This window comes from Schistocerca americana, chromosome 1 (assembly GCF_021461395.2).
Source record: "Schistocerca americana isolate TAMUIC-IGC-003095 chromosome 1, iqSchAmer2.1, whole genome shotgun sequence".
NCBI lineage: Eukaryota > Metazoa > Arthropoda > Insecta > Orthoptera > Acrididae > Schistocerca > Schistocerca americana.
The window spans coordinates 744,172,000-744,183,574 of record NC_060119.1 but is presented as its reverse complement, the minus strand read 5'-3'; the positions used below and the strand labels follow the sequence as shown (position 1 = coordinate 744,183,574).

At 37.0% G+C, this 11,575-nt stretch overlaps 1 protein-coding gene across 2 annotated transcripts; it reads left to right on the top strand.

Annotated features, from left to right (window-relative positions):
• Positions 1–1,474: 1,474 nt before the first annotated feature.
• On the top strand, positions 1,475–9,811 carry LOC124545235 (protein NDUFAF4 homolog). 2 transcript variants are annotated; one of them, XM_047124109.1, is made up of 5 exons: positions 1,563–1,715; positions 1,819–1,965; positions 2,064–2,155; positions 3,124–3,334; positions 8,557–8,875. In XM_047124109.1, exons 2-5 carry the CDS (start codon positions 1,821–1,823, stop codon positions 8,682–8,684), a joined length of 576 nt encoding a protein of 191 aa, XP_046980065.1. In that variant the 5' UTR covers positions 1,563–1,715; positions 1,819–1,820; the 3' UTR covers positions 8,685–8,875. The 2 variants fall into 2 exon arrangements, with proteins under 2 accessions (XP_046980073.1, XP_046980065.1); XM_047124117.1 differs by lacking the exon at positions 8,557–8,875 and adding an exon at positions 9,432–9,811 and having other exon boundaries at positions 1,475–1,965.
• The last annotated feature ends 1,764 nt before the right edge of the window (positions 9,812–11,575 follow it).

Sequence of the window (11,575 nt, the reverse complement as noted above, 5' to 3'; positions counted from 1 at the left end):
CCATGAGGTCTTTCTTCTACTGAAAGGAAATATTGATCAATAGTATGAATATGTAGATAACAAGCGAATTCTAATGATATGGTTTAGTAACATTACGTTTTATATGTCTCACTGTCCCTAGGTAAAAAAAGGACGAATTCCGTGTTCTTCTGATTGCATTTGCAATTTATTGCGTTACACATACTCTCATTTGTAAAAACCATTTTACGAACCAACATGTACAATCACAATTCGATTTTGTGTTCACAAGATCCAGCCAGATATAACAGTATCACTTGCTGACCGCTCGCCGCTCTACTTTAGCTGTGGGTAACAAAAACGAGTTGTAATGTCGCGATTGTTGTGTTAGACTGTGCTGGAACTAACTTATTTGGTATCGTGTCCATCTTTTAAAAATATGGGAGACAAAAGAATGTGCTGAGAGTGATGCAAATATTTGCCATACTTTGTTGAAAGTGGCAAAATCTGTTTAATGTTTAAATGCAGATATGACTTGTTGCTACTGTGGGTTACTACCTTAGAGATAGAAGAGAAAAACAGAGATACTAGAGAGTCCAATTTATGTGAAAGTGAAAAAGGATTTACTGTTTTAAAAGTTCTAAAGCCTGATCTTTGGAGGAAAAAATAAATTGTTATTTTGGTGTTATTTGATACTTATGAAAAGAAACACAAGTAAAAGGTTAAACATAATATATATTTTTTCTTGTGGGTATTGTTTGATGTGGTTGTATGTACATATTTTCTCTAGCATACATATGTCAATGTTCTGACATATTTGGACTAAATACTTGTTATTGTTTCATTTTTCTCCAGTTTACTACACCAACTTTGCTGAAAACATCTGCTGTGAATTTTGATTTAGTTACAAATGAAATTTATTATTGTTAGTTCCTTAATTCTCATGCTGATTACGAATGAGGTATCTCATTACCTCACTTTCACCATTCAGTACTGGTCTTTGCAATGTGTCGCTGCGTTGACGTTTGGTCTAGTGCACATGTATACAGCCTTGCTAGTACTGTGGGCTGCGAACACCTCACTGTGACTATGTAAACACAAAACAACAGTTAAACTCAATTATTTCTCATGATTCGTTTCGCAAATATTCATTTTATTTAAGACACTACAACAATGTATTTTAATAGAAATACTATTTACACAATTTAATTTGAAACATTTCACTTCATTGTTGCAGAGATTCAAAAATTAAGTGCCATGAAATGAGTTATTATTTCGAATTAGGAACCCTTGCTCCAGTGTCTAATATTCGTGGCTCAAAATAACTAAGTTCCAAAAGCGACTACCCTCTCTTTTCTGGGAGGGAAACTGCAAGAACGAACAGTGAGATGCGGACCTCCATCAAATGAGTAGGCTACAGGCAGTGCATCCCTGGTCTAGTGTGAACGCATCACCATTTGACGACATCTATGCCTCCCTTTTAGTTGTTTTGACATAAAGTGTGAATCGGCCTTTACAGGAAAATGTCAGTCATGTTACTTTGTAAGCATTTTGCTGGCGACAAAAACTCTTTACTGCACATGCTGAGACCAGAGACATTTCTATTCTACCGTATGCCGACTTCAAAGTTAATGATTGTGAATTCGAAATACCGAACTGCGATGCAAGTGCGAATTAAAGCCATACGACATCCACTTTAAACGTGGAAACAGAGACCATCGGGACCGTTTCCGTGACATTTTTTAGAGTTACATTAGGTAAACTGTATTTGCTATTCATGTATGCCTGAATTTGTTTCCTGTATACGTTATTCTTTGGTAGAAACCCCTAACCTTTTTCTATCAACACTAACATCATAAGTCATGGGTGTTGTACTGTCTGCTACACGACGCGCGTTAAATCGTTTTAACGTTGAAAATCGAGCAATGAAAGAAATTTCTAAGGAGAAACCTACGCCAGCTCCCAGGCACCCATCGATGAGCCTCGCTATTGAAAAAATGGCAAAAGGTTGATCAAAAAGGTTATTCATGAAGTATGTTTTTCTAAGAAATCAACAGTTTTCGAGTTGGATTTATATAGTACTTAATTAATTGTATCTGTTACAGAAAACACAGATGTACTAAACCATGAATTGACGAAAAATACTGCTCTCGATAGTCGTTTGAAGCAAGTGTTTGTTACTTCCAAGGATACGCAGGTAATAAGATTTCAGGAACTTAAGACAGTCAAACTAATTTTGATCCTCGGATTATTCGTGTCGTTGGAAATGTGAACTCCCGTTTGTGTGTGTGTATTGTTTTTGATTTCAAGATTCTATCCACAGTTTTAGCCAAGGTGAAGTATTGTCATTAAGGTTTCACTAGCGTACTAGATTTTTTCATAACCCTTGTGCTCATGTTTCTTGGGACTTCAGTGTCTTGCCTTTTCCCCAGTATATATTGGAAAGGGTGTTGAACAGTAGCTAAACTGACCTACTATGGTGTATGTTTTGATCTCTTTGTATTTTTCACCTACAAACGATTAGCATCTATGCATATTCTTCTCAATGTCAGCATTACCTGTTAAGCAATGCCCTGGTACATAACACTGAAAATAAAAATAAGTATATGTGTTGTAAGCAGTCCTTATTATGTTGGTATGTAGGTAACAGCTACTCTGTGAGAAGCGTCTGTATATTTTTAACACAAACATTAAACAAGTAGCAGTCCATAAACAGCATCTGCTTAGTGACTGAGGAAGAAGCAACTTTTTTTGTAAGTAGCAGGCGTATTGCAATTTGTATTACGTGTCTTCAAGGTTTTTTTTTTTTAAATTACTAACACATTTCCCATCCATCTCTCCCCCCCCCCCCATAATTCCATGTGGTTGATACAGTACTAATTGAAATATAGTATAACATCTTATATCACCATACTTGTTGATAGTGTTATTAGTCACAGCTGGGAGAGTGTATTGTATTTTCAATACTTCCAGTTGTTTGTAGGTGTACAGAATTATTTTTTGGGAACGGGCTATCCTGAATCATGTATACATTGATATGTGACACTAATTTGATGATTTAAAGAACTCAAATGCCTAGCTATGCAGGTCTAAAGTTTTGTGCAGTTGCAGATGTTTTTGTTTTGTGCATAGTCTCTCACTTTTAATTTTGTTGCTCTGTTTCAGCCTGAAGTTTCAGAATCTACTCGCCCGTTACCTCAGTCACGCAAAGCAGTAGAGTCTCCTGAATTTGGATTTGAAGAACCAGCAATGATTCCACGAGGGCGATTTAGTTTACGTCAAGCCCTTCAGTTTATTACACTCCATCAGGAAAACCCTAAGGAAAAGACTCCAGCTTTATTAGCTAAAGAATACAACTTAGATCCTGTTATCATGGGTGAGTTTACTGTTTAATTCAGATATTGAAATATGGGTAATTTAAACACAGTTTTAGTAGTGACCAAAAAACTAGTAACCACTCCCAAGAGACAGCTCACGAATGCGTGTAATGCTACCTCTAACCGCGATAATGGCTATTCTGCAAGGAAGTAGTTAACAAGTTTGCTTGTGTATGCCACATCCAGCTGAAATTACTGACCTGTTCCATTGTGAAGAAAAATGACTATCTATGCACCTCCATACAAGCCCTAGTTCCTGTTATTTGTGGTCCTTGTGTGACATGTATAAAGGTGGCGATAATCGTTCTGTAGTAAGAATTTACTGGTATTGGGGATGAAAAATTGCAAACTACCCAATTGAAGAGCAGGTTTTTATTTGCAACCACAAGCTGTAGTAAAGCAAAACTTGCTTTTTAACTCAATAAAGAAGACTAGGAAAACTGATGCTGGTCTTAACAAAGAAACAGTGAAACTGTAAGTGTTGAAAGTGAACAGGAACAATATAGGTCAGTCAGATATGTAAATATCTTGAATGTAGTGAAGCTAAAGAAAAATGGATGAAGGAACTCAAGAGATAAATACAAAATTGAAATAGAGTAACTTCAATGCTACACACAAACTAATAATTGCTCCAGCAAGTACAGGATAAGGCGAAAAATAATAAGATATGAAAAAGGTAAATGGACAATGGAAGCAGGAAATGAGGCAAAAACATTAAAACATTACTTTAGAAGCTTCAAAGTTGTCCTAAGAAATGAGTCCAATTTAAAATGAGCACAATGTAAACATGATAGAATGGAATCAGTACTTATTTCTGAATTTCAAACAACTTTGCACAGTTATGCATAAAAAGTTGCGCCAAATTCTTATGGGCATCAAGCTAAGGGGCAGAACAAGAAATATGCTAGTTTGTGAAGGAAATTTCTGTAAGTAGCGAAGTGCCATTAGATCTTGAGAATAACATAATTATTATACTTCTAAGGACAGTAAGAGTGGATAGGTGTGCAAATTATTGCACAGTTTATCTAATATCACATCTGTCCAAAATACTTGAGAGAATACTCTGCTGAAGAATGGAAAGGACCAATGTGGTTTTAGGAGTAGTAGTGGTATTGAAAAAACTGTTTTACCGCAACTGTTAATAAAGTGGGCAGATTTAGAGGGTCGACAGAAGCGTCCGATCCCACGCGTCGGTTTTGACCCGTGACGTAAGGGTGTTGTCGTGTGTGACGTCATGACGGCGTGGAGTTTGGTTTGAGTGTGGCTGTCTCCAGTTCTGTTTTATCTTATTTTATTTATGTTTCTGATCTGTTCGTTCCATCTCGTGACCTTTTTTTTTTTTTTTTTTTTTTTTTTTTTTTTTTTTTTTTTTTTTTTTTTTTTTTTTTTTTTTTTTTTTTTTAAATTTAAAAACACTTATTACTTATTTTAATTATCTGTTTCCTCGAATTTCTGTTTTAGTTTGTTATATTTATCTTTCTGATCTGTTCGTTCTATCCCGTGAGATTTTTTTTAAAAAAAGACAAAAAACACTAATCAGCTACTGAAGCATCTTTATCTTCTATGGGTTGCAGGGGTTACGACCCCTGGGGAGGTGGGTGGGTATTCATGCATGGCTGTCTTCTCTTACACGTTGTAGCTACGCAAGGCGTCTAAATTTGTTTATATTTAGTTTGCCCCCCACCCAAAACACCCCATTTCCCGCGCTTGTCCCGTTAGTGTCATTAGGCTTCTTGTGGAAAGTGTGTGTGTTTGTTTTTGTTTCCGCCATATTTGTGACGTCGTGGGTCAAAGCAGACTGGTGACGTCGTGGGTCAAAGCAGACGGGTGGGATCGGACGCTTCCGTATTTCCGATTTAGAGAATTGAGGAAGCCTGATGAAGGCTTTTTATAAAGAGGACCATAGAATGTATGTGAAGCTACATGGAATGATAAGGGGGCAAAACTTAGGAAAGGAGCAAGACAGAGTTGCTCTTTGTCACCACTTACATTTAATTTTTACATTGAAGATGCAGCGGTGGAAGTAAAGAACTGACTCAATGAGGAATTTTTTGTCATGTGCAGAAAATCAACATGGTGTGGTTAGGTGATAACATACCAGTAGTCACTGAAAGTGGACGGGGTTGCCTAATGAAATAGAATTTGTGCTGGCTGGCTATAATGTATACATAAACATAAAGAAAATGATGATGATAGGGTGTACGGCAAGCGGACGTATTATATGGACAAGTGTTGTAACTTGGACAACAAACATTTGAAGAGATGAACAGATTTTGCTATCTGAGATACAGAATGGATGAAGAAATACTTAAGGACTGCATGAAACAAAAACATGTTCTATAAAAATAAACAGTTGCTAACATCCAGAAATATAAACCTCGAGACCAGAAAAATATTAATGAAAGCAATGCTGGGAGCACAGCTCTGTATGCGTGCGAAACATGTACAGTGGGGAAGACACGAATGAAATGATTAGAAGCCTTTGAAATGTGGTGTAACCATTGAAAGTTAGATGGATTGAGGAGTAAGGAAGGAAGGCACCCTTAAAAGTCAATGAGGAACAAGTGTAATTAATTGAAGAGAGAGGTTGGGCACATACAAAGATGTGAGTTATTGCTGAAAAACTGGTTGAAGGAATAGTACAAGAAGGCAATCATAGGAGCACCCCTAAGTATGACAATATAATTCAGGTTGTTGTTGATGTAGGGTGCAACAGATATGTTGAAATAAAGAGATAACTAACAATCAATGGGAATGGAAAACTTTTTAGGGGAAGGGGGGCCCCACTTTCTTATAAACTTAATTACGCAACCAAAATATGAAAAGATGGTTCTTCAGAAACATTCTACATCTAGCTTACAGATTTGTAAGCTTTAAAGTATTCAGTGGCAAAATCAGTGAAGAAGCAAAGGGGGGAAAGTCTTCTGGGTTACTATCAATCAATTTGCAAGATTTTGGGGACATTTTGAAAAGCATATTCTCTCCTTGCAGCTTCTAGTGAAGCAGCAATGTGAAATTTTCTGTGTGTTAATACAGACATTGGTGGCAGTGAGCATTTAATGTGGTGACAGCCAGTCCAACAGTGTAGCAGCTATACCACTACCCATTGCTGATCTCCAAGGTGTTAGTTGATGTCTCCCATGTCTCTTCTGTTTCTAACACAATTTGATAACAGACCTCTTTCAGTTGCTTCCTTTATCACACTACCACACACCATCACTTTGTGTAATTATAGGTTGGAGAGAAATGCATTGCCAATATCTTGGATAGAGAGGAATGAGTTAATCAGCTTTGCCACATTGGGATGGATGGATAGATAGAGTGTTGTTGTTGTACTCCAGCTCATTGAAGGATTCATCCAAAAGTAGGCGAAGTTTCCATTCTTTTTACATAGCCCTTTCGATGACTTATCACTTCTATTATTCGATGAGTGGTCTCCTTGAGTCCTAAATTATTAACATCCAACCTTGTTGTTTTTGAAACTTTGCTCTGTGAATGTTTTATGATAGAAAGAGGGGCTAATGCTTAGATCAGGGTCAGTCGCGGTGATGCTTATCTACTGCTCATGGGTTGGCAGCGTCAGTTTTGCAAAGCCAGTAGGATGATTTTTTGACATAACCAATGATATGCAAGAAGAGAGGCAATGTATTTCTAGTCTGGAAATTGAAACCAGTTCTTGTTTCCTGTTTTTTGGTCTATTAGTGAGTTTCAACAGAAATATTTTGTGATGATAGCAGCAAGCACCACAGAGGACTGATGTTGGTGCACATCTCTTGGTGTAGTTGCAGAGATATGAAAATGTATCATATGTGGTGGTCAAATGAAAATGCACTCGAAAATAGTCGCACATTTGATTTATTAATCAACACTGATCCAACTACTTTCTCCCATGATTTAACTAAAAAACATTGATCCATGTACCTCCTCTCATGATTTAATTAAAAACATTGATCCACCTACCTCCTCCCATTATTTAATTTAAAAACATTGAGCCACTTAGTGTAATGTGCAGATCGATTGCGTAGCAACTCAAATCAGAGCAATATTTCAGTGCTTTTTCTAATATATCATGGGTTGCAATGCTGTCCTCGGTTTGCAGATACTAGCATGGTTTATCGTCATTTACAGCAGTGTTTCACCCTTTCTTCAGAATGTGTTTCTTCAAAACATGAGCCGGTTGGTGTGGCCATGCGGTTCTAAGCGCTTCAGTTTGGAACCGCGTGACCGCTATGGTCGCAGGTTCGAATCCTGCCTCGGGCATGGATGTGTGTGATGTCCTTAGGTTAGTTAGATTTAAGTAGTTCTAGGGGACTGATGACCTCAGTAGTTAAGTCCCATAGTGCTCAGAGCCATTCAAAACACGTTGTCTGCACACTGTTCTCTCATTAGGTGTGTAACACTAACAGTTGACACTCTTTCTTTTGTTCCAATCGTAACTCATGGCAGGTATTGACAACATTACTGCACAAAACTGGCCCTGTTCTAGACATTGACCAAGAGAGACACAAATATATTTGGAGACACCTAAATAAACTAATCAAAGAAAAATGCCATTTGAGTGTGTTGCCATTTGCCATTAATGGGCACTGGAAAGAAATGGAGGAGGAAGTAAGTTTACAGTTGATATCTTGCCAACTATTGTGTCAATAGAGAAAGATGACAAGCAAGGGATGGACGTGGCGGCAGGATTCAGAAAATTGAGAGAGCTGGCCTTTGAGGTTGACTGAAAGATTCTGCAGTCACCAATGTACATTTTGCATAAGGACCATGAATATAAGAGAAATTAGAGTTTTTATAGAGGCTTATAGATGGTTGTTTCTCCCTCACTTCTTTTGGGAATGGAACAGGAAAAGAAATGGGAAAGGGTTAATAGTGATGAAAGATACACTCCATCACTTGCAGTATATATATATACACACAGTTTTGTTATTTACCATATTTTCGACCTGTGACTACCTGTGGGAGTGCAGTGTAAGATGTGTGTCAAATGTCTGTAGAATATGGTGAATTTGTGTGTAGAATCGAAAATATGGTAAATAACAAAACTGTATATCGCATGTGTTTCGCACCATTTACGTCCTAACAACTTAAGTATTTATTTATCAAGTGTAGATGAAAGTGGATTGTAAACTGCTTCATTATGTACTGTCATTAATATCTGAAAATAAGAGACATGTAGAATATTAATAACTGATAAGTAATGTAATAATTCTGTTTACAGAGAAAATTCTTACCTACTACAAAACATTTGAAGTTTATATACCTGAAACAAAGGGAAAATCACGAGGAAATGCACTGGCAGAACCAGTCAAGTCACCACAAACAGAGTTGCAAGCTGGAAAGACATAGCTAGTATCGAAAGATTTTTTTTTCTGTATTTATTTGTAAATAATTTGATTAGTCGTTGCAAATTTGTTGTAAGCAAATTTAGAACCATTTATTTACTGTCATACAGTGTCATATTTACAATTGTTTTTGCTATGGAGCAATTAGATATGTATGTATGTAATTAAAGAGTGAGCAAAAATGTGTACCTTGCATGCAGAGCCTAAGCACTCTGTTGCTGCCACTGCTACGTTGTTAAGTTTGTGAGTATCAAGAAGGTGATTACTCCACAACTACGAAGACAGTGTCAAAGAAAACAGCACGATCCTTTGTGCCTTTGTACACACAATATGAATTATCATCGATATTTGCTGTCTAAGAGGAGCTTCAATTTACTTAAACAAGAACTGAAAGTAACTTGAAGCATGTCTCTGAATCATTAGCTTTCAGAGTTACATATGTACATGTGTTAGGAAAGAGGATGAAGGAAGAGAAGGGCAGGGGCAGAAAAAAAGATAGCCTAAATCACAGTGTAAATAGAACAGGAAACAAGAGAAGGGTGAAGCATAGGGAGGAGATGAAAGTTAAGATTAGGTTGAAGTGAATGGCAGGAATGAGTTACTTTCTCCAAAAGTCAGAAGCTCTAGCTCGAGTAGATGACACATGTATGACCTGAGTGGTGAAAAATGTATCTAGGTATGTGCTGTTATGATTCTTATCATGTGTCCTATCAGAGTAAAATCTACGATAATTTAGTCTGACTTTGTACGGAGAAAATTCTTACCTACTACAAAACATTTGAAGTTTATATACCTGAAACAAAGGGAAAATCACGAGGAAATGCACTGGCAGAACCAGTCAAGGTAGATTGCTCACTTGCCTTTTGATATCAGTCTAATAAACTTCCATAAAGTGTCTCACCAAAACAACCAATTCTTAAATAATTCAGTATGATTGAATGAAAAAGTGGCCTTTATTTTAATAGGTTGGTTGGTTGTTTAATGATTTGTAAATATATAGTACTGTAGTTTCACTATTGCCTTACAAAATGAATACTCCCTTGAGGCTTACAACAACACTGTTGGCGTTTTGGTCAGCATTGTTGTCTGATGTCCTCTTCTTTACAAATTAAATACTGCAATCTCAGACAGCTCTCATTGTCTTTGTGATTTCTAATCCTTGTTGATTAAGTAAGTATATATTGGAAAGTGCATTCACATCTTGGTAAGCAAGATTCCACATTAATGTGTAACTTTTACTATTTAGGCAGAGAAATAATGCTGAAGCTTTGACCACCTACTCTCAAGAAAGCCTATCTTAAGCATACATGAGATCATAATGTGTGCTACCATGAATTTGAAAAGCAATGTCATTTTTGGTATTACTGTCGTGTGGAGAGAACAAAGGAACCATGTGGACGTCTTAAATCTTCATGTCTCTGTACATCCATCTTTTTGGAGATGTTTGCAGGACCTGTTGTTAGAAACAGGATGTCAGATTAAACGTCTTTCTGCCATCTAGTTTCCAAACTTAATTTTATTTGTCTACTAGTTAGGGCAATTTACTAAGCCATCTTCAGACCCTCGAACGACGTGTAAGAAGATTCCACCTTGATTCTGATCAAAACAGGGGCCAGCAATACTGGTATTAGTACATTTCTGCGTGCTATAGCGATGTCAGCATATGCTGGTTGAAGGTATTGCTGTAGCAAGCAGAAATCTAGTACTAACAGTATTACTGGTCCATTTTGATCAGAATCAAGGTGGAATCTTCCTAAAAGTCAGTCAGGGGCCTAAAGATGGCATAGTAAATGGCCAAAACTGGTAGCCAGATAAAACAAGTTTGGAACTAGATAGCTGAAAGGTGCTTAATTTGACATCCTAAGTCTTCACAGTTTGGCCACTGTGTGAATGAATCGGAAGAAATGGGCTGTTGAGTGTCTTAGTATTTTATGTGCTGTTCAACCTGTGCCAGTTCCTCTTATCTCCTCAATGCCAATCCTGTAACATTCTCAGATGGAGGCTCTGCCCAACCCATATGACAACACAGTGGTGAGAATTATTCAAACAGCAAAAGCTAGTTGTATGCATGTAACTGTTGACACCTCAAACATTGTTGGATGAATGCAGAGCCATCTATTGATTGTTTTAGGAAGCCACAGAAATAGTTTTAATGGAGTAGTCATTTGACAGTGAGTGAAACCCAACACTGACTCCGAAAATCATTGCTGGTATTAGTTGTGAAGTACTTATCAGTACCATGAATCAATTTTTGTTTCCCAAAAGGATCTAAAACTGCTCAGTCACCAGGAATTGTGCTTAGCTCATGAACCTACAGTAATGAGCGAAGAAAATATTAAACAGAGGAGTGAAGCCTTTTTTGAGGCCATACAAGTGTGCTTGACTAAGAGATTAGCTGGTTTAGTAATCAAGTAATCAGACTAATGAAATTATTTAGTATTCAGACTGATGAAATCATGCAGCAAAAGGACAAAAACTGTGATCTGATAAATGATTGGTCCAATGGCTGAGGAAGTTCCTAGTGTTAACACTATTCTAATAGGAAAGCGTGGTTATCACTAACTGTGCAAGATGGACATAAAAAAATGCTTTTTGGCCGATACAAAGCAGTTATCAAGTGGACAATTGTGCTTTGGACTTTGTTGACAAGATGAAGAGGATTTGTTTTCATTTGTTGGTATAGGCAGCAAAGCAGAGGTATCTTACAAAAAAATGTAGAATCAAAAGTGGAAAGCAATGGCACCATTGAACTTTAACAAAATCAATCAAGTAGCTTATTTACTAGAGAAAAGGTGATGGTTACTGTCGTATGGGATAAAAATGTCATTCTTTCAAAAGAGAATTAACAATTACAGCTGACACATGTTACAGAGTGCTTAAGCAATGAAACATGTC